At 47.1% G+C, this 23,735-nt stretch overlaps 1 protein-coding gene and 1 pseudogene across 1 annotated transcript in view; one reads left to right on the top strand and one right to left on the bottom strand.

The window, feature by feature from the left end:
- Positions 1-23,735, bottom strand: part of LOC135505666 (acyl-coenzyme A thioesterase 1-like) — a 43,774-nt pseudogene that overhangs the window by 11,786 nt on the left and 8,253 nt on the right.
- Positions 4,856-23,735, top strand: part of LOC135506234 (sushi domain-containing protein 6-like) — a 68,374-nt gene continuing 49,494 nt past the window's right edge. The window contains exons 1-2 of the mRNA XM_064925755.1: positions 4,856-5,100; positions 22,364-22,523. Coding sequence (XP_064781827.1) covers positions 22,406-22,523 — 118 coding nt within the window. The 5' untranslated portion in view covers positions 4,856-5,100; positions 22,364-22,405. The remainder of the gene's footprint in view (positions 5,101-22,363; positions 22,524-23,735) is intronic.

The raw sequence follows: 23,735 nt of genomic DNA, 5'->3' as shown, positions 1-23,735 counted from the left end.
CACCCTGTAGCACTTACTTCTGTCATCTTGAAGTGCTTTGAGAGGCTAGTCAAGGATCATATCACCTCCATCTTAACTGTCACACTTTGCTTACTGACCTAATAGGTCCACAGATGATGCTATCACAATCACACTGCACACTGCCCTATCCCATCTGGACAAGAGGAATACCTATGTAAGAATACAGTTCATTGACTATAGCTCAGCATTCAACACCATAGTACCCTCCAAGCTCATCAGTAAGCTTGAGGCTCTGGGTCTCAACCCCGCCCTGTTCAATTGGGTCCTGGACTTTCTGACTGGCTGCCCCCAGGTGGTGAAGGTAGGAAACAACATCTCCACTTCGCTGATCCTCAACACTGGGGCCCAACAAGGGCGCGTACATGCATGCCTCCAATTCAATAATACATTTTGCAGACGACACAACAGTAGTAGGCTTGATTACCAACAATGACAAGACAGCCTACAGGGAGGTGAGGGCACTCGGAGTGTGGTGTCAGTAAACAACCTCTCACTCAACGTCAACAAAACAAAAGAGATGATTGTGGACTTCAGGAAATAGCAGAGGGAGCACACCCCTATCCACATTGACGGCACAGTAGGCGAGAAGGTGGAAAGTTTTAAGTTCCTCAACGTACACATTGCGAACAAACTGAATGGTCCACCCACACAGACTGTGGTGAAGAAGGCGCAACAGCGCAACAGCGCCTCTTCAATCTCAGGAAGCTGAAGAAATTTGGCATGTCACCTAAAACCCTCACAAACTTTTACAGATGCACAATTGAGAGCATCTTGTCGGGCTGTATCACCACCTGGTACGGCAACTGCACCGCCGCAAGGCTCTCCAAAGGGTGGTTAGGGAGTTGTTGTGGAATTGTTCGATTACATGTTAGATATAGCAGCACTGTCGGAACTAGAAGCACAAGCATTTCGCTACACTTGCAATAACATCTGCTAACCATGTGTATATGATCAATAAAATGTGATTTATTTGATAATTGAAAACCAACATGAAGTTAAGGCCACCAAAAGTAGAGAAGACATGATGAGGAATAAAGTTACACATACAAATGGGTCTTCTTAGGAATTGTTTTACCCAATTGATATTAAAAATATTATTTCAGGTAGTAAAACTCATAAGTGTTCATTACAACAGTTGGCCTAATGTAATGGGTACGGTTTCTCCACAGAAAGTTGAAAAGCATCTAGTCTCTTTGCTTTTTTTTACTGTCAAGATATAAAGACAGAGTGGCATATGTTAGCCTAGAAATAATCTCAGCCTTGGTTATTAGGACTCTTCCTTTTAAAGATAAGCCCCTCTGTAGCCATTGATTTAACTGCTTCTGGGGGGTTTTAATAAGAGCATTAAAATTTAGTAAGCCTCTAAATTTCTGGGCCCAGATTCACAAAACCTTCTGTAAGAAGAAATTTCTTCTTAATAACTGCCATTTTTTCCTTAACTATAGACTTACAAAGAAAGTTAAGCAAAGTTGTTATTCCTCAAAGGTTCTTGGAAATGTTTTAATCTTGAAAACAAAGTTATTGGATTTGTTCTTAATTCCAAGATAGCTAAACCCTTGTCTAAACTCTGTGCAGAGAGAATAAGCTCATGAAAGCAATTGAACATGTGCAATTCACTCACAGACTTCATCTGAAATGGTCCAGTATTGATTATTTTAAAAGAAAGAACATGTTTTAGAACAGTAATCTCAGTACGAAATATGCTAACATGATTGCCATTGCTAGCTAGATAGCTAGCAAAAACGATTGTCTAGCAACACACATCTTAAGAAGATTGACAAGAAGATATTTGAAAAGTATTCTGAAGTTTTTGCGTAAGAAGTGTGTTGTAAATCTGGGCTCTGATCCTTAGTAATGGTTATGCCTAAATATGTTCTTCTTTCACTGGAATACCGTTATATGAAGGTGTCGCACAATCTTTGACAGCCATGAGTTCACATGTATTAATGTTAAGATATAGACCAAAGGATTCTATCACATTGATCGATATGGGAGTCTGACTAGCGTCTTTCTGAAAAAGTGTCCTGTTTGGGCAGATGAACCGCTAGCGGGACATCTACGACAACATCCGGTGAAATTGCAGAGCCCGAAATTCAAAGTACAACAATCGTAATATTAAACATTCATGAAAATTCAAGGGTCATACATCATTTAGAAGCTTAACTTCTTGTTAACCCAACCGCATTGTCAGATTTCAAAAAGGCTTTACGGCGAAAGCATACCATGCGATTATCTGAGGACAGCGCCCCACATCAAAATACTTTTTCAACCAGCACAGGCGTCACAAAATCACAAATGGCGATTAAATAAATCACTTACCTTTGAAGATCTTCCTCTGTTTGCAATCCCAAGGGTCCCAGCTACACAATGAATGGTCGTTTTGTTCGATAAAGTTCCTCTTTATATCCAAAAAAGTCAGTTTAGTTGGCGCCAATGATCTCAGTAATCCACTCAACATGCATACAAATTAATCCAAAAAGTTACTGGTAAAGTTTGTCCAAACAAGTCAAAAAACGTTTCTAATTAATCCTCAGGTATTCTAATATCTAAATAAATAATAATATTTAAGATGGAGAATAGTATGTTCAATAGGGAAGATAAATAATGAAGAGCGTGCACCTCATTCACGCTCCAACAAGACTACTTTTCTAACTAGAGACACCTTGGAAAAACTACAACTACTTGCTAATTTTTCAAAAAACAAGCCTGAAACCCTTTCAAAAGACTGTTGACATCTAGTGGAAGCCATGGGAACTGCAGTCTGGGTCCTATCTATTTGTATTTCCCATCGGCTAGCATTGAAATGGCCTGCGACTTCATTTTTAAAAATCTGGATGGATTTTCCTCTGGTTTTCACCTGCCATATCAGTTCTGTTATACTCACAGACAGACACTTCAGAGTGTTTTCTATCCAATGCTACCAAGTATATGCATATCCTAGTTTCTGGGCCTGAGTAACAGGTAATCTTGAAGTTGAGCTTAAACACAACCACGCTAAAGCTATTAATGTACCTAACAAGCTAATATAGCTAGCTACAGTTACCCATAACTTAGAGTTTGATCATTTATTCCAATAAATTTCAGAATTCAAGCAAATATGTTTATGAACCTAGCTACGTTTTATAGGCTCCTTACTATGAGACTAAGCCAATCTACCAACTCTAAAATCATTGTAATTTATATACTGTATATATATTAGCAAACTAGCATCATCATTTTGTCAGACATGCAGAAAATGCAGTCGTGTTGATTACATTTGACACTTCGCCACACCGGAGTATGACAGGTGACTTCAGTTTGCATTCAATTGTGGGTCATATCAACTCCACAAGCAATCCCAGTTCTTCACTCTCTATCTCTCTCTCTCTCTCTCTCTTTCTCTCTCTTTCTCTCTCTCTCTCTCTCTCTCTCTCTCTCTCTCTCTCTCTCTCTCTCTCTCTCTCTCTCTCTCTCTCTCTCTCTCTCTCTCTCTCTCTCTCTCTCTCTCTCTCTCTCTCGAGCTAAATCGTGGACTAAGGGGGCACGTTTGTGGGGGCACGTTTGTGAATTGGACCTCTACTAAAGATGACAATCAAACTGCATCTGGGTTTCGACAGGGAATTGGCTAGCGTGAGGCAGGACATAAGATTTGTATAACTAAAGCAAGATAGACCACAACCTGCTTTTTCCAATGGGGACAAATTAGTCATAGTTGCATAATCTCAGCCAAAATCCATCTCCTTCTATCTTCTCCCGATGCCGGGCCAGTAGGCTTCCTCTCACTACCATATTTGGTAGTGAGTGGAAACGCCAAGCGGATGCTTCACATTTATACATCCGGTGAAATATCTGTCTCATTGTTCTATCTGTAGCAGCACTGTCTTCTTCTTCTTCTTCTGTCTTCTTCTTCTCTGATATAATAGGAGGAGGTGTGAGGGTGTGGTTTTCATTTGCTGGTGACACTGTCTGTGATTTATTTAGAATTCAAGGCACACTTAACCAGCATGGCTACCACGGATTTTGCAGCGATTCTAAAGTCTATTTTCCCAAGAAGGAGAGTGATGGAGGGCTGCATCAGATGACCTGTCCTCCACAATCACCTGACCTCAACCCAATTGAGATGGTTTGGGACGAGTTGGACCGCAGAGTGAAGGAAAAGCAGCCAACAAGTGCTCAGCATATGTGGGAACTCCTTACAGACTTATGGAAAAGCATTCGTCATGAAGCTGATTGAGACCATGCCAAGAGTGTGCAAAGCTGTTACCAAGGCAAAGGGTGGCTACTTTGAAGAATCTCAAATATAAAATATATTTTGATTTGTTTAACACTTTTTTGGTTACTATGTGATTCCATATGTGTTATTTCATCATGTTGATCCCTTCACCATTATTCTACAATGTAGAAAATAGTCTAAATAAATAAGAACCCTGGAATGAGTAGGTGTGTCCAAACTTTTGACTGGTACTGTAAGTAGTCACACCCTTGAGTCAATACTTTGTAGAATAACCGTTTGCAGTGATTAGAGCTTTGAGTCGTCTTGGGTATGTCTGTACCAGCTTTGTACATCTGGATTTGGGGATTTTCTCCCATTCTCTCTAGCTGGTTTTCTCAAGTGGTCAATTTTCTTCTTCACATTTGGCTGAATTCCCCTGATGACCTGGTTGGACATGACTCTGACAGGGTCCACCAGGAGGGATCTGACAATAAAGTTGGAAGTCCGTCCCATCTAGTTGGCTACATTAAAATGGAGGAAGCCCTCAATGGCGCTTCCCATGCTGATACGTGCTTTTGGCCACTAGAGGCCTCTATCATTCATTTATATATACAGTCATTTGACTGACTGCGGTCTCAACTACTGTTTCCCATGGACACCGTGCGAAAGCGAGGCGGCTGGTGTGTTTCCGCTTACCTCACACTGAGAAGAACGAAACCGGTTAGCTTTTGGGACAAAGCGAAGGAAACGACAATACCATACAAAAATAAGCCATTTCGCACTTAACCTAACATTTGGAGAATAGTCTGTCTATTTGAATTATTTGAGTCCATGTCCCGACAGTGAGAACGAAGAGGAGGGCTTGAAGGCATTTAGGCTTTTCGTTGGTAAGTGTCTTCTGTTTGTCTCCAGCTACCGGTAAGCATACGGCATCTGTCTGGCTTGTGCTGCATACTGGCGCTGTTCGGGTCTCTCTCTCTGTCAGTATTATATTCTGATGTTGGCCTCCTGCTTGGTTTATTTTCTATGTTTTGTAACCAGTGAAAAACAGAAACAAATGTTACTTGTTAATAGTTTTGTCTTTTTTTGTGCCAACATCTGTCTGTTAATAACTAAGTTACTACTAACCTTCTATGTGAGCTCAACAATGTCCTAGGGGACTAGGTTGTCTAGCTATTGTAAGATCTAGTTACTAGTTAGCGGGTTTGAACTTTGGATGTTTGTGTTGATCTGTAATTTTCAAGGCTATCAAACCTTTCGGGCGATTTGAACCTTCAAAAGATCTTCAGTGTTTGTAAACCAACAATGGCATGTCAGTCAGTGTGTCTTTTGCCACAACAGAGATAGAAAGATCGGCCAAGGACCATTGTAATGAGGAAGGACCCCCGTTGTGTTGTGGATGATTAGCCGGGGTTACAATGCCTAGTAAACTAGATACCATAATACATATCTACCGGCCGGACCATAAAAAGTTACCGATAACCAGTTCGTAAAATACATAACTATGTGATTATACAAGTTGCCCATCCCTTTAGATGGGTGGTACTACAACAGACTCGCACTCCTTTTTGTTACAGTAGCCTTACGTCTACTAAACGTGATCATCAGTTTTGCACAAAAGATAATTTATTATCAAGTTGTCCAGTTACAGCAGTAACCTATATTGTGGTAACGTTGGGGCTGTGATATTGTCTCTCGGTAATATTTCCCAACCGTGTTACATGTTGACATGTCCTGACACGCCAGCACATCACTAGCAATGCATTTCAACCTACAGTGTGTAATTGTTGTAATCTTAGCGCTTTTAGGGATACATTGTTGCAATAAATCCGAATGTTCAGCTGATTACATTGTGTGTGTGTGTGCAATGTGTGTGTGTGTGTGTGTGTGTGTGTGTGTGTGTGTGTGTGTGTGTGTGTGTGTGTGTGTGTGTGTGTGTGTGTGTGTGTGTGTGTGTGTGTGTGTGTGTGTGGACCAGATCCTTAGTGATGTGGACACCGAGGAATGTATGTAGATGCGTGTACAGTCGTTGGGGCATGCGCACTGCACTCTGTTTAGCTGGCAGTACAGTTGCACGTGTTAACGCGTGTGACTCGTGTCGATTCAGCGTCAGCTGTGCGAGTACGAGGACGTTCTATATTTACATTTTGCCAAGTCTGCTAGTCGCAGTTAATAGATAAGTGTATATCTTTTAATTTTTAGTTTAAGTGGTAGACTTACATATTGTGGTTATATCACAACCCAGTGAAAGTAATTTATCATTACAGAGCAATTAAGACAACAAAGTAGGCAAGTAGAATTTGATAAGCAACAAATCAGTTTTGAAATCTCAGAAAAGGTACATCACCCTCTCTCTTGTACAGCAGGCAGCAGAGAGCAGGGATGGGCAAAGTGATGCTTATTTGGTAGAATATATATTGTTTCAAATTAGCAACAAAACATTTTGTTGACCAAATATGAAACTCACTCATTGACCTCATACAAAAATGTTGGTGGACAAATTTTGGGTGGAGTAAAACCTCCATAAAAGATTCCTCACTTCGGCTTATTTTCATGGATAGATATTTGGTGGTTGCCTCTTCCACTCTGCTCCTACTCTTTTTGTCCCTTTCTCTTTCTCCCCCTCCCCATGCTGTCTCTCTCTCCATACGAAGGCCCTCCTCTCTCTCGTTTCACTCGTATGCCTCGTTCTCTATGCCTCAGTCTGGGTTCTCTCCTCTCAGACCCAGCCTGGCTCTAGGCAGCTCCATCAGAGTAGAGGGCTGAACTCAAGGCATTAGTCAGGCCTATCAGATGGCAATCTCTTCACGGCTGTTCCCTGGCACACTGAGTGCTCTGTTCCCAGACACATGCCTTCGCTCCCTCTCTCCTCCCTGCTCTCTTTGAGCTCCAGACACATGCCTTCGCTCCCTCTCTCCTGCCTGCTCTCTTTGAGCTCCAGACACATGCCTTCTCTCCCCTGCTCTCTCTCTCTCTCTCTCTCTCTCTCTCTCTCTCTCTCTCTCTCTCTCTCTCTCTCTCTCCCTCTCTCTCCCTGCTCTCTCTCTCTCTCCCCTTCTCTTTCTCTCGCTCTCTCTCCCCTTCTCTCTCTCTCTCTCCCCTGCTCTCTCTCTCTCTCCCCTGCACTCTCTCTCTCTCTCCCCTGCTCTCTCTCTCTCCCCTGCGCTCTCTCTCTCTCCCTTGCTCTCTCTCCCCTGCTCTCTCTCTCCCCTGCTCTCTCTCTCTTTCTCTCCGCTGATCTCTCTCTCCTGCCTGCTTTCTCTCTCCTGCCTGCTCTCTCTCTCTCTCCTGCCTGCTCTCTCTTTTCTCCTGCCTGCTCTCTCTTTCTCCTGCCTGCTCTCTCTCTCCTGCCCTCTCTCTCTCTCCTGCCCGCTCTCTCTCTCCTGCCTGCTCTCTCTCTCCTGCCTGCTCTCTCTCTCTCCTGCTCTCTCTCTCCTGCCTGCTCTCTCTCTCCTGCCTGCTCTCTCTCTCCTGCCTGCTCTCTCTCTCTCCTGCCTGCTCTCTCTCCTGCCTGCTTTCTCTCTCTCCTGCCTGCTCTCTCTCCCCTGCACTCTCTCTCTCCTGCCTGTGCTCTCTCTCTCCTGCCTGCTCTCTCTCCCCTGCTCGCTCTCTCCTGCTCTCTCTCTCCTGCCTGCTCTCGCTCCCTGCTCTCTCTCTCTCTCCTGCCTGCTCTCTCTCTCTTCACTGCTCTCTCTCTCCCCCGTTCTCTCTCTCCCCTACTCTCTCTCTCTCTCCCCTGCTCTCTCTCTCCTGCCTGTGCTCTCTCTCCCCTACTCTCTCTCTCCCCTACTCTCTCTCTCCCCTGCTCTCTCTCTCCTGCCTGCTCTCTCTCTCTCCCCTACTCTCTCTCTCTCCTGCCTGCTCTCTCTCCCCTGCTCTCTCTCTCTACCCTGCTCTCTCTCTCCCCCCTACTCTCTCTCTCCCCTACTCTCTCTCTCCCCTGCTCTCTCTCTCCAGCCTGCTCTCTCTCCTGCCTGCTCTCCCCCTTCTGTCTTTGCGCTCTAGAAGCCATGGGCAGCAGGGAAACCACAGCACGTTGGAGTGGAGGAGTTTTTCTTGCCCAAGTCTCTCTCACTCCCCTCCCATCCCTCTATCCTCTATTTCCCTATCTCCTTCAGAAGTTGAGATCCTTAGGTGTGTTGTGCCAATATACATTAGGCTCACATGACTGACTGGTGAACAAGATAAGGATACCTCATGACCAGGGGGTTGATGTTGTTGATGTTGTTGACAAACATCAGGCCCACTTTTCTCTGAGGGAGGAGTTGAGGAGAACAGCACATTAAGAATGTTCCTTTTTTTCAAAAAGCCCTTTGACATTAGACACAATTTCCACCGGGATTTTACTGACCTTGTAATCTGATTTACAGCAGCAATCAGCAATCATGTGACAGTGGAGTAGTACTCACTTACAGCAGCATTCATGTGATAGTAGAGTAGAACTGACTTACAGCAGCATTCATTTGATAGTAGAGTAGAACTGACTTACAGCAGCATTCATGTGATAGTAGAGTAGAACTGACTTACAGCAGCATTCAGGTGATAGTAGAGTAGAACTCACTTACAGCAGCATTCAGGTAACAGTAGAGTAGAACTCACTTACAGCAGCATTCAGGTGACAGTAGAGTAGAACTCACTTACAGCAGCATTCAGGTGACAGTAGAGTAGAACTCACTTACAGCAGCATTCAGGTGACAGTAGAGTAGAACTCACTTACAGCAGCATTCAGGTGACAGTAGAGTGGAACTCACTTACAGCAGCATTCAGGTGACAGTAGAGTAGGACTCACTTACAGCAGCATTCATGTGATAGTAGAGTACAACCGACTTACAGCAGCATTCAGGTGACAGTAGAGTAGAACTCACTTACAGCAGCATTCAGGTGACATTCATGTGACAGTAGAGTAGAACTCACTTACAGCAGCATTCAGGTGACAGTAGAACCAAATCACTTACAGTTCAGGACAGTAGAGTAGAACACTTACAGCAGCATTCAGGTGACAGTAGAGTAGGACTCACCTGCTAACTTACTCATCTATGACAGTAGGTGACAGTAGAGTAGGACTTTTCCCCCTTAACCAGACACAAGGGACTGTGTCCCAAATGGCAGCCTATTCCCTATACAGTGCACTACTTTCCCTATATAATGTGCTACTTTTGACCAGAGGCCTATAGGCCATTGTCAAAAGTAGTGCACTAGCCTATATAGGGAATAGAGTAGTCATATGGGACAGGACCCGAGATGTGAGAAGTTACAAGCAGCCATCAGATTTCAGACTGAACACCTGACCTCACCATGCGCTGACCAGGGACCATGTTTATTTCTTCGAAGGTTTCAATTTCATATTCAGGAACATGGGTGGTAATTTGTACCTTGTCAGCTCGGGGTTATGAACTCACAACATCCAGGCACCCAGAATCAAATCTCACCTGCTAACGCACAACATCCAGGACTAGATAGTCTGTTTCTCTGTCACGAGATTATTTGGAACCAAATCCCTTGTGTCTGGTTAAGGGGGAAAAGCTCATCAGTGACTACTCAGTCCTAACTCTACTGTCACCTGAATGCTGCTGTAAGTGAGTCCTACTCTACTGTCACCTGAATGCTGCTGTAAGTGAGTTGTAAAATTAACTTTCTCATCTATGACACAACATCCAGAACCAAATCTCACATGGCAACATGGTGGTGGTGGTGGTGGTGATATGATGACTAGGCTATGTGGTGGTGGTGGTATGATGACTAGGCGACGTGGTGGTGGTGGTATGATGACTAGGCTACGTGGTGGTGGTATGATGACTAGGCGATGGGGTGGTGGTGGTATGATGACTAGGCGACGTGGTGGTGGTGGTATGATGACTAGGCTACGTGGTGGTGGTGGTGGTATGATGACTAGGCGATGGGGTGGTGGTGGTATGATGACTAGGCGACGTGGTGGTATGATGACTAGGCTACATGGTGGTGGTATGATGACTAGGCTACGTGGTGGTGGTGGTATGATGACTAGGCTACATGGTGGTGGTGGTGGTATGATGACTAGGCTACATGGTGGTGGTATGATGACTAGGCTACATGGTGGTGGTGGTGGTGGTATGATGACTAGGCTACGTGGTGGTGGTGGTATGATGACTAGGCAACGTGGTGGTGGTATGATGACTAGGCTATGTGGTGGTGGTGGTATGATGACTAGGCTATGTGGTGGTGGTGGTATGATGACTAGGCGATGTGGTGGTGGTGGTATGATGACTAGGCTACGTGGTGGTGGTGGTGGTATGATGACTAGGCGGTGGTGGTGGTATGATGGGCGATGTGGTGGTGGTATGATGACTAGGCGGTGGTGGTGGTATGATGACTAGTGGTGGTGGTGGTATGATGACTAGGCTACATGGTGGTGGTATGATGACTAGGCTACGTGGTGGTGGTGGTATGATGACTAGGCTACATGGTGGTGGTGGTGGTGGTATGATGACTAGGCTGGTGGTGGTGGTATGATGACTATGGTGGTGGTATGATGACTAGGCTACATGGTGGTGGTGGTGGTATGATGACTAGGCTACTAGTGGTGGTGGTGGTATGATGACTAGGCGGCGACGTGGTGGTGGTGGTACGGCTGGTGGTGGTGGTATGATGACTAGGCTACGTGGTGGTGGTGGTATGATGACTAGGCGATGGGGTGGTGGTGGTATGATGACTAGGCGACGTGGTGGTGGTGGTATGATGACTAGGCTGGTGGTGGTGGTATGATGACGTGGTGGGGTGGTATGATGACTGGTGGTGGTGGTAGGCACTAGGCGACGTGGTGGTGGTGGTATGATGACTAGGCTGACGTGGTGGGGGTGGTATGATGACTAGGCTACGTGGTGGTGGTGGTATGATGACTAGGCAACGTGGTGGTGGTATGATGACTAGGCTACATGGTGGTGGTGTTATGATGACTAGGCTACATGGTGGTGGTATGATGACTAGGCTACGTGGTGGTGGTGGTATGATGACTAGGCTACGTGGTGGTGGTATGATGACTAGGCGATGTGGTGGTGGTGGTATGATGACTAGGCTACGTGGTGGTGGTGGTATGATGACTAGGCTACATGGTGGTGGTATGATGACTAGGCTACGTGGTGGTGGTGGTGGTATGATAATTATTACACAGTTATAATCATTGACGTGATTCAGTGTTCATATCAGACAATCTTCAGTAGCAGGCAGTGTGGTGATGCCATCCTGCCATCTTAGATCACGCAGCACGCTACCTTACTCTGCAGAGGGCAACGCAAGAAGACCTTGGAGGAGGCAGATACGAGGTCAAACGATTTTAGGAATGTAAAAGATCAATAATGACTCAGAAAATAGATTACACACAATATATTCACAAGGTCAAACAAAAAAAATGTCCCTTCACACTCCTGGTCATCTTAATCCTACAGGCCAATCGGGCTGCTTTGTGTTGCAGAATTTCGCAACTTTGGATTCATTTATTTTTCATTTTACTTCTCACATTCTCAGACTTGAGAAAGTAACCAAGCTCATTCTTCTTTCGGCTTCCCTTCACAAATATCGCAGCAGCCATGCTATGCAAACAGCTCGGCTACACCTGAAGAGGTTCTTTGAACTAACACAATATGACAGTTGATGTTGATTGTGTGTGTTTTTTTCCGTTTGTTTGTTGGTTCGAGAGGCGGGCCATCTTGTCCTTCCCGAGTCTATCTACGTCAACAAAGCTCTACAGAATATCCCAGAGTGCATTGCAAGTGTGATGATGATGATGATGATGTTGGCTGTTCTGTTCAGACTATGGCCCCTTGGCACGATGCAGTGCCAGCGTAGACCGTTTACCACCTCCCACCAGCCGGTGTGCAGGTAACTCTGTCTACCGGGGAGCAGAACGCAAGGTGGCAGAAGGGGGATCAGAACAGATTTTCATGTTCCACAAGGTGTGTGTGTGTGTGTGTGTCTTGCCGTTACCTACCGGGCCTCTGTTCTAGTGCCATCTGCCATGCAGCAGAAATTGAATCCAATCACACACCCCCCCCCCACCCCCCCTGCTCTGTTCTGTTCAGCTCAGCAGCTCCATGCTATTAGCTATAAGGCCCACTGCCCTCTACTCTCCTGAGGCAAACTGCCTGCCAGACTAGCCTAGGAACACCAGGCTATCGCTCCCTAATCGCTACCCACTAATGAAGGTTCTACACCTGGATCTCATTTGTGTTAATGATGTTGATGTGGATTTGTTTTCTCCTATTTCTCCTAGTTTTTTTATTTGCTGAGTGTTATCTGTAGTTTCTCTGAGGGAGGGGGGGCTAAGGGTAGTGTCTCCAAGGGAGGGGGGGCTAAGGGTAGTGTCTCCAAGGGAGGGGGGCTAAGGGTAGTGTCTCCAAGGGAGGGGGGCTAAGGGTAGTGTCTCCAAGGGAGGGGGGGTAGTGTCTAAGGGTAGTGTCTCCCAAGGGAGGGGGGCTAAGGGTAGTGTCTCCAAGGGAGGGGGGGCTAAGGGTAGTGTCTCCAAGGGAGGGGGGCTAAGGGTAGTGTCTCCAAGGGAGGGGGGCTAAGGGTGGTGTCTCCAAGGGAGGGGGGCTAAGGGTAGTGTCTCCAAGGGAGGGGGGCTAAGGGTAGTGTCTCCAAGGGAAGGGGAAGGCTAAGGGTAGTGTCTCCAAGGGGGGGGGCTAAGGGTAGTGTCTCTGAGGGAGGGGGGGCTAAGGGTAGTGTCTCAGAGGGAAGGGGAAGGCTAAGGGTAGTGTCTCTGAGGGAGGGGGGGCTAAGGGTAGTGTCTCTGAGGGAGGGGGGGCTAAGGGTAGTGTCTCTGAGGGAGGGGGGCTAAGGGTAGTGTCTCCAGAGGGAAGGGGGGCTAAGGGTAGTGTCTCTGAGGGAAGGTGAAGGCTAAGGGTAGTGTCTCTGAGGGAGGGGGGCTAAGGGTAGTGTCTCTGAGGGAGGGGGGGTGTAAGGGTAGTGTCTCTGAGGGAGGGGGGGGCTAAGGGTAGTGTCTCAGAGGGAAGGGGAAGGCTAAGGGTAGTGTCTCTGAGGGAGGGGGGCTAAGGGTAGTGTCTCTGAGGGAGGGGGGCTAAGGGTAGTGTCTCAGAGGGAAGGGGAAGGCAAGGGTAGTGTCTCTGAGGGAGGGGGGGCTAAGGGTAGTGTCTCCGAGGGAAGGGGAAGGCTAAGGATAGAGTCTCTGAGGGAGGGGTGGCTAAGGGTAGTGTCTCTGAAGGCTCAGGGGTGTCTCTGAGGGAAGGTGAAGGCTAAGGATAGAGTCTCTGAGGGAGGGGGGCTAAGGGTAGTGTCTCTGAGGGAGGGGGGGCTAAGGGTAGTGTCTCTGAGGGAGGGGGGCTAAGGGTAGTGTCTCTGAGGGAGGGAGGGGGGACTAAGGGTAGTGTCTCGGAGGGGGGGGCCAGGGGAAGGCTAAGGGTAGTGTCTCTGAGGGGGGCTAAGGATAGAGTCTCTGAGGGAGGGGGGCTAAGGGTAGTGTCTCTGGGAAGGGGAGGGAGGGGGGGGGTGGCTAAGGGTTTCTCTCTGCTGTGATCTCAGCTCCAACGTCTGTTTTTTCCCTCCCTCTTTCTCATCTATCCCAGTAGATGACCTCTTCCTCTTTCTCATCTATCCCAGTAGAAGACCTCTTCCTCTTTCTCATCTATCCCAGTAGATGACCTCTTCCTCTTTATCATCTATCCCAGTAGATTGGAGGGAGGGGGGGACTATATTTCCTCTGCTGAGATCTCAGTGCAGAATGGCTGCTTCATTAAGTCCACAGCAGTAGAGATCAGAGGAATTTCATATTGATGATAGATGACCTTAAAACCAATGTTCTCTGTATCCCAGGAATGACGTAGGCCTGGAATCATCTATCCTGGAATGAGACGTAGGCCTGGGATGAGACGTAGGCCTGGGATGAGACGTTGGTCCTGGGATGAGACGTAGGCCTGGGACGAGACGTAGGCCTGGGATGAGACGTAGGCCTGTAATGAGACGTAGGCCTGGGATGAGACGTAGGCCTGGGATGAGGCCTGGGGGATGGGGGCGAGACGTAGTCGTAGATGAGAGTAGGCCTGGGATGAGACGTTATGGCCTCTGGGATGAGACGTAGGCCTGGGATGAGACGTAGGCCTGGGATGAGACGTAGGCCTGGGATGGGATGAGACGTAGGCCTGTAGGCCTGGGATGAGACGTTGGTCCTGGGATGAGAGGTAGGCCTGGGATGAGACGTAGGCCTGGGATGAGACGTAGGCCTGGGATGAGACGTAGGCCTGGGATGAGACGTAGGCCTGGGATGAGAGGCGGGACGAGACGTAGGCCTGGGATGAGACGTAGGCCTGGGATGAGACGTAGGCCTGGGATGAGAGGTAGGCCTGGGACGAGACGTAGGCCTGGGACGAGACGTAGGCCTGGGACGAGACGTAGGCCTGGGATGAGACGTAGGCCTGGGAAGAGAGGTAGGCCTGGGACGAGACGTAGGCCTGGGACGAGACGTAGGCCTGGGACGAGACGTAGGCCTGGGACGAGACGTAGGCCTGGGACGAGACGTAGGCCTGGGACGAGACGTTGGTCCTGGGACGAGACGTAGGCCTGGGACGAGACGTAGGCCTGGGACGAGACGTAGGCCTGGGACGAGACGTAGGCCTGGGACGAGACGTAGGCCTGGGACGAGACGTAGGCCTGGGACGAGAGGTAGGCCTGGGACGAGAGGTAGGCCTGGGACGAGAGGTAGGCCTGGGACGAGACGTAGGCCTGGGACGAGACGTAGGCCTGGGACGAGACGTAGGCCTGGGACGAGACGTAGGCCTGGGACGAGACGTAGGCCTGGGATGAGACGTTGGTCCTGGGATGAGACGTTGGTCCTGGGATGAGACGTTGGTCCTGGGATGAGACGTAGGCCTGGGATGAGACGTTGGTCCTGGGATGAGACGTTGGTCCTGGGATGAGACGTAGGCCTGGGACGAGACGTTGGTCCTGGGATGAGACGTAGGCCTGTGTCTGGACTCTTTCACTCAATTCAATACATGCTTTTTTTGGCATGAATGGGTGGTTGCCACTGTTGCCAAAGCAATGTAGATGAAGTATTACAGAAATTAACGATATGTTTAAGCAACAACAACAATAGTAATAATAATATATATATATCAGCAAAAACAATCATAAAATTAACTTTTTGGCCCACCACTGTGGCAGGTAGTTCATTTCTTTTTAGCAGTAATATATTTTTATTTTTTTGTGCCACAATTACATTACAACTGCCTTAATTTGGCTGGATACCCAGCAAGGGTAGCTGTTGCCTTGTTTTGTGATCGGACTCCAAAATATCAGATGAGACCAAATGTTCATCTGCCCCGTTAAGGGTTGGAGGTTACCGTGGTAAGGGGGCCACTCAAGTCCTGTCGTGTGTGTGCGTGTGCGTGTGCGTGTGCGTGTGCGTGTGTGTGTGTGTGTGAGAGAGAGAGATTTGGGATCTGACTAGGGCGTCTCTTTGCTATAAGTCGAAGCAGCAGACTCAAGCTAACATTGAAAAACAACTGAGCTTGTGAACAAAACAATGTAAATGGGCAGAAAACACGTGGACAGAGTCTCACTTTGTGGACTTAAGAGTAAAATGATTTTGCTGCGTGAGGTGGGATTATATGATTCTTGTTTCTTTGTGCGATGAGCAGCGATGAAACAAAAACAGCAGACTACTGCAGCATTTCTCTGCTGCAACTCTGCTGCTCTCACACTTGAATTTGGACTTTTTATTTGTGAATGTAACGCTCGCACTGTAGAGCCCTGCAAATTGACCACCCGCCAACGTGTGAAATAGACATTCTTACCCGCTAATACCTCAATCTACCCACATTTCGCTGGTGGCGAGTGTTAGTTAAATGCCTTGTCTCTACCCCACACAGACAATTATCTGCGGTATCTAAGGTAATCCTTCTGGTCCTACCGTTTGCTTTACAACAGACACGGGGAGACAAATAACCTAAAACACAAGGCCAAATATACACTGGAGTTGTTTACCAACACGACATTGAATGTTTCCCAAGTGGCCTAGATACAGTTTTGACTCAAATAGACTTGAATCTATAGCAAGATGGCAGGGTAGCCTAGTGGTTAGAGCGGTGGACTAGTAACCGAAAGGTTGCAAGTTCAAACCCACGAGCTGAAGAGGTACAAATCTGTCATTCTGCCCCTGAACAAGGCAGTTAACCCACTGTTAACCCGTCATTGTAAATAAGAATTTGTTCGGAACTGACTTGCCTGGTTAAATAAAGGTAAAATAAACAAATGATGACTTTAAAATGGTTGTCTTGACAGAGCTTATATGACACTCAGAGCTTGAAGAATGTGCAAATATTTTACAATCCAGGTGTACAAAGCTCTTAAAGACAAACCCAGAAGGACTTAATTGCTGGAGAAGGTGATTCTAACATGTACTGATTCAGGAGGTTGAATACTTATCGAATCAATATATATATAGTGTTTTATTTTTTATAAATTCTAACATTTGTATAAAAATAATAATAATAATGCAAATGTAAAAAATCTTCCACTTTAACATTAGTGTATTTTATGTAGATTTTTTTGGGGAAAAAAGACAATTTAAATCTATTTTAATCCTACTTTAAGTAACACAACTAAATGTAGAATAAGTAAAGGGGTGTGAATACTGAAGTTTCTAAATACCTCTAAGTCATATTTGGAGCAGTGGAACAGGAAGTGTGGTTCGTACTCTACTTCACCCGACCCACAGTGCTTTTCAAAGTCTTCTCTGAGCTTCCATGTTTTTCTATGGTGCCCTGTCTCTATTGCCAGGCTAGGGTCTCTCTTTCTTGTTCTGAGAGAGAGAGAGATCGACACGCTGTCTGTCACCCACTGGCTCATTAATCCAACTGTAATGTGCTGTTCAGAGTTCACAGTAGAGCTGTGACATCCCCGGCTGTCGCGGTGCCCGTGTTAATGACACCCCGGCAGTCACGAGTCATGGTCGTAGTAATCCCATCCAAAACTGCGCAAATAAATGGCGCTGATGGGTAGCCTACCCAATTTACTAAGAGCCCTCGCTAATGGCCTGGTACTCAGTGCTCTACTGTCCCTCTAACCAGTATCTAAACACTTTACCTAGGGACAACCGGGCCAAGTGAGGGAAGCAGCAGAAAAGCAAATTGTTTTGCTCCTTTGTTAACCAGAGGTATGTTTATCATGCCAATAAAGCCCTTAAATTGAAATTGTATTGAGAGAGAGATAGAGAGAGAGAGAGAGAGAGAGAGAGAGAGAGGCACAGAGTATAGACTATTAGAGAGGGAGGATCTGTGTGTGAAATCAGATGCATGAGGCTCGGAGCACCTTGGCAGGCACAGAGAGAGACCACAAACACGGTTAACTCACTCGCCCTAGACTAACTTCATGCTAGTTATTTATCATCCCATCTGATGACGTAGTAGGCCTACCTGTCTGGACTACATCATACCGAGAGAAGCTAGCTAATTGAGGCTAGTTATAACATTACTGCACTTCTTACCATTCTACAGTTAACGCCTATGAATAACTCCATTCAGATTATATGTAGCAACCTATTTGTTGGTCTTTTGGATGTTGTAGCCTTTCCGTCTTGTTTCACTTTTAGTTTTATTTGAATTCCATCGTCCATTGATTTCGATATCTCCTAATTTGCTTGCCACACAAGCAGAGCAGCAATGCAATTGTTTCTCTCTCTCTCTCCACGGGAAGCGTAGCAACCAGAGTCCATAATAAAAGAAAATTGTGTGACTTTTTTTCCCAAATCAATATGGAGTTGCAGCATGATGCCGATGTGTGGTGATTTCTAAGACAATCTTAAGGTGTGTAGACATTTACATTACATTACATTTAAGTCATTTAGCAGACGCTCTTATCCAGAGCGACTTACAAATTGGTGAATTCACCTTCTGACATCCAGTGGAACAGCCACTTTACAATAGTGCATCTAAATCATTTAAGGGGGGGGGGTGAGAAGGATTACTTTATCCTATCCTAGGTGTTCCTTGAAGAGGTGGGGTTTCAGGTGTCTCCGGAAGGTGGTGATTGACTCCGCTGTCCTGGCGTTGTGAGGGAGTTTGTTCCACCATTGGGGGCCAGAGCAGCGAACAGTTTTGACTGGGCTGAGCGGGAACTGTACTTCCTCAGTGGTAGGGAGGCGAGCAGGCCAGAGGTGGATGAACGCAGTGCCCTTGTTTGGGTGTAGGGCCTGATCAGAGCCTGGAGGTACTGCGGTGCCGTTCCCCTCACAGCTCCGTAGGCAAGCACCATGGTCTTGTAGCGGATGCGAGCTTCAACTGGAAGCCAGTGGAGAGAGCGGAGGAGCGGGGTGACGTGAGAGAACTTGGGAAGGTTGAACACCAGATGGGCTGCGGCGTTCTGGATGAGTTGTAGGGGTTTAATGGCACAGGCAGGGAGCCCAGCCAACAGCGAGTTGCAGTAATCCAGACGGGAGATGACAAGTGCCTGGATTAGGACCTGCGCCGCTTCCTGTGTGAGGCAGGGTCGTACTCTGCGGATGTTGTAGAGCATGAACCTACAGGAACGGGCCACCGCCTTGATGTTAGTTGAGAACGACAGGGTGTTGTCCAGGATCACGCCAAGGTTCTTAGCGCTCTGGGAGGAGGACACAATGGAGTTGTCAACCGTGATGGCGAGATCATGGAACGGGCAGTCCTTCCCCGGGAGGAAGAGCAGCTCCGTCTTGCCGAGGTTCAGCTTGAGGTGGTGATCCATCATCCACACTGATATGTCTGCCAGACATGCAGAGATGCGATTCGCCACCTGGTCATCAGAAGGGGGAAAGGAGAAGATTAATTGTGTGTCGTCTGCATAGCAATGATAGGAGAGACCATGTGAGGTTATGACAGAGCCAAGTGACTTGGTGTATAGCGAGAATAGGAGAGGGCCTAGAACAGAGCCCTGGGGGACACCAGTGGTGAGAGCGCGTGGCGAGGAGACAGATTCTCGCCACGCCACCTGGTAGGAGCGACCTGTCAGGTAGGACGCAATCCAAGCGTGGGCCGCGCCGGAGATGCCAAACTCAGAGAGGGTGGAGAGGAGGATCTGATGGTTCACAGTATCGAAGGCAGCCGATAGGTCTAGAAGGATGAGAGCAGAGGAGAGAGAGTTAGCTTTAGCAGTGCGGAGCGCCTCCGTGATACAGAGAAGAGCAGTCTCAGTTGAATGACTAGTCTTGAAACCTGACTGATTTGGATCAAGAAGGTCATTCTGAGAGAGATAGCGGGAGAGCTGGCAAGGACGGCACGTTCAAGAGTTTTGGAGAGAAAAGAAAGAAGGGATACTGGTCTGTCGTTGTTGACATCGGAGGGATCGAGTGTAGGTTTTTTCAGAAGGGGTGCAACTCTCGCTCTCTTGAAGACGGAAGGGACGTAGCCAGCGGTCAGGGATGAGTTGATGAGCGAGGTGAGGTAAGGGAGAAGGTCTCCGGAAATGGTCTGGAGAAGAGAGGAGGGGATAGGGTCAAGTGGGCAGGTTGTTGGGCGGCCGGCCGTCACAAGAAGCGAGATTTCATCTGGAGAGAGAGGGGAGAAAGAGGTCAGAGCACAGGGTAGGGCAGTGTGAGCAGAACCAGCGGTGTCGTTTGACTTAGCAAACGAGGATCGGATGTCGTCGACCTTCTTTTCAAAATGGTTGACGAAGTCATCTGCAGAGAGGGAGGAGGGGGGGGGGGGAGGAGGATTCAGGAGGGAGGAGAAGGTGGCAAAGAGCTTCCTAGGGTTAGAGGCAGATGCTTGGAATTTAGAGTGGAAGAAAGTGGCTTTAGCAGCAGAGACAGAGGAGGAAAATGTAGAGAGGAGGGAGTGAAAGGATGCCAGGTCCGCAGGGAGGCGAGTTTTCTTCCATTTCCGCTCGGCTGCCCGGAGCACTGTTCTGTGAGCTCGCAATGAGTCGTCGAGCCACGGAGCGGGAGGGGAGGACCGAGCCGGCCTGGGGGATAGGGGACATAGAGAGTCAAAGGATGCAGAAAGGGAAGAGAGGAGGGTTGAGGAGGCAGAATCAGGAGATAGGTTGGAGAAGGTATGAGCAGAGGGAAGAGATGATAGGATGGAAGAGGAGAGAGTAGCGGGGGAGAGAGAGCGAAGGTTGGGACGGCGCGATACCATCCGAGTAGGGGCAGTGTGGGAAGTGTTGGATGAGAGCGAGAGGGAAAAGGTTACAAGGTAGTGGTCGGAGACTTGGAGGGGAGTTGCAATGAGGTTAGTGGAAGAACAGCATCTAGTAAAGATGAGGTCGAGCGTATTGCCTGCCTTGTGAGTAGGGGGAGAAGGTGAGAGGGTGAGGTCAAAAGAGGAGAGGAGTGGAAAGAAGGAGGCAGAGAGGAATGAGTCAAAGGTAGACGTGGGGAGGTTAAAGTCGCCCAGGACTGTGAGAGGTGAGCCGTCCTCAGGAAAGGAGCTTATCAAGGCATCAAGCTCATTGATGAACTCTCCGAGGGAACCTGGAGGGCGATAAATGATAAGGATGTTAATCTTGAAAGGGCTGGTAACTGTGACAGCATGGAATTCAAAGGAGGCGATAGACAGATCGGTAAGGGGAGAAAGAGAGAATGACCACTTGGGAGAGATGAGGATCCCGGTGCCACCACCCCGCTGACCAGAAGCTCTCGGGGTGTGTGAGAACACGTGGGCGGACGAAGAGAGAGCAGTAGGAGTAGCAGTGTTATCTGTGGTGATCCATGTTTCCGTCAGTGCCAAGAAGTCGAGGGACTGGAGGGAGGCATAGGCTGAGATGAACTCTGCCTTGTTGGCCGCAGATCGGCAGTTCCAGAGGCTACCGGAGACCTGGAACTCCACGTGGGTCGTGCGCGCTGGGACCACCAGATTAGGGTGGCCGCGGCCACGCGGTGTGGAGCGTTTGTATGGTCTGTGCAGAGAGGAGAGAACAGGGATAGATAGACACATAGTTGACAGGCTACAGAAGAGGCTACGCTAATGCAAAGGAGATTGGAATGACAAGTGGACTACACGTCTCGAATGTTCAGAAAGTTAAGCTTACGTAGCAAGAATCTTATTGACTAAAATGATTGAAATGATACAGTACTGCTGGAGTAGGCTAGCTGGCAGTGGCTGCGTTGTTGACTTTGTAGGCTAGCTGGCAGTGGCTGCGTTGTTGACACTGCACTAATCAAGTCGTTCCGTCGAGTGTAATAGTTTCTACAGTGCTGCTATTCGGGGGCTAGCTGGCTAGCTAGCAGTGATGATTACGTTACGTTACGTTGAAAGAACGACAATAGCTGGCTAGCTAACCTAGAAAATCGCTCTAGACTACACAATTGTCTTAGATACAAAAATGGCTATGTAGCTAGCTAGCTACGATCAAACAAATCAAACCGTTGTACTGTAATGAAGTGAAATGAAAATGTGATACTACCTGTGGAGCAAAGCGGAATGTTGACCGGGTAGTTGAAGTTCAATTCGGTAGACGTTGGCTAGCTGTTGGCTAGCTAGCTAGCAGTATCTCCTACGTTAAGGACGACAAATAGCTGGCTAGCTAACCTCGGTAAATTAAGATAATCACTCTAAGTCTACACACTCTAAACTACACAATTATCTTGGATACGAAGACAGCAAAGACAACTATGTAGCTAGCTAACACTACACTAATCGAGTCGTTCAGTTGAGTGTAATAGTTTCTACAGTGCTAGTAGACGGTGGATGTTAGCTAGCTGCTGGGCAGATAGCAGTGTAGACTACGTTAGGACGACGAAATACGATAATTACGTAATTATCTTTGATACAAAGACGGCTATGTAGCTAGCTAAGAAGAAATTGCTAAGATTAGACAAATCAAACCGTTGTACTATAATGAAATGTAATGAAAATGTAATGAAAAGTTACATAGACCAATCACGACTAACTTCCAGGCTGTATCACAACCTGCTGTGATTGGGAGTTCCATTGTGTGGCGCACAATTGGCCCAGCGTCTTTAGGGTTTGGCCAGGGTTAGGCCGTAATTGTAAATAAGAATTTGTTCTTAACTGACTCGCCTAGTTAAATAAAAATATCAAAAATTTGCATGACATTTACTGGCTTGCAAAATGTCATGACCGCCTCAGCCCTATTGCAGAGTACCTCTGGCGTTCTCTCTTTGTTATGTAATCCTTGCTGTTGGTACTGAACTAATCTGTCCCTACCTCCCCTAACTTTCTCTCCCTGTAGGTTGAAGCTCAGCGGACTGTAGAGCTGGTATCCAGGGGAAAGATGAGCGATGGAATGGTATCGTGTGAGACGAGAGCCCTGGCTTCCTCTCCAGTCCACAGACTGGCTACGTCTGTACTCCTCCTCCTCCTCGCCCTGCTCCCCCACGGACACGCATCAGGTAAGAGACAACTCCTGCCGGACCATACCCACACCATACCCTTAATGGCTCAAATAGCCGACCAATCACCCTGTTACCAACCCTTAGTAAACTTCTGGAAAAAATTGTGTTTGACCACATACAATGCTATTTCACGGTAAACTAATTGACAACCGACTTTCAGCACACATATAGGGAAGGACACTCAACAAGCACGGGACTTACACAAATTACTGATTGTCTGAGAGATTGATTGCGGGGGCTGTCTTGTTATACTTCCGTGCATTATTGATCATAGTCCACTGCTGGAAAAAATGTATGTGTTATGGCTTTACACCCACTGCTATAATGTGGATAAAGAGGTACTTGTCTAACATAACACAGAGGGTGTTCTTTAATGGAAGCCTCTCCCAACATAATCCAGGTTGAAGCAGGAATTCCCCAGGGTAGCTGTTTAGGCCCCTTGCTTTTTTTCAATCTTTACTTTTTTATTTTTTTATTTAACTGACTTGCCTAGTTAATTAAAGGTTAAGAACAAATTCTTATTTTCAATGACGGCCTAGGAACAGTGGGTCAACTGCCTGTTCAGGCTTGTACCTCGTCAGCTCGGGGATTTGAACTTGCAACCTTGCGGTAACTAGTCCACCACTCTAACCACTAGTCTATCCTGCCGCCCCAGTAAAAACTTATAGGACAAAACTCACATCACGACAAGAGAGACAACACTCCATAGAGAGAGATCTAAGACAACATCACAGTAAGTTAGCAACCTTAAAACTCACATCACGACAAGAGAGACAACACAACACTACATAAAGAGAGATCTAAGACGACAACATAACATGGCAGCAACACATGACACCACAGCATGGTAGCAACACAGCATGGTAGCAGCAGCACAACATGGCAGCAGGACAAAACATGGATTAAACATTACTGGGCACAGACAACAGCACAAAGGGCAAGAAGGTAGAGACAACAATACAGTGGGGCAAAAAAAGTATTTAGTCAGCCACCAATTGTGCAGGTTCTCCCACTTAAAAAGATGAGAGAGGCCTGTAATTTTCATCATCGGTACACTTCAACTATGACAGACAAAATGAGAAAAAAAATCCAGAAAATCACATTGTAGTATTTTTTAAATTAATTTATTTGCAAATTATGGTGGAAAATAAGTATTTGGTCACCTACAAACAAGAAAGATTTCTGGCTCTCACAGACCTGTAACTTCTT

Source organism: Oncorhynchus masou, chromosome 19 (assembly GCF_036934945.1).
Source record: "Oncorhynchus masou masou isolate Uvic2021 chromosome 19, UVic_Omas_1.1, whole genome shotgun sequence".
NCBI lineage: Eukaryota > Metazoa > Chordata > Actinopteri > Salmoniformes > Salmonidae > Oncorhynchus > Oncorhynchus masou.
This window is presented reverse-complemented; position numbering and strand designations above follow the sequence as displayed.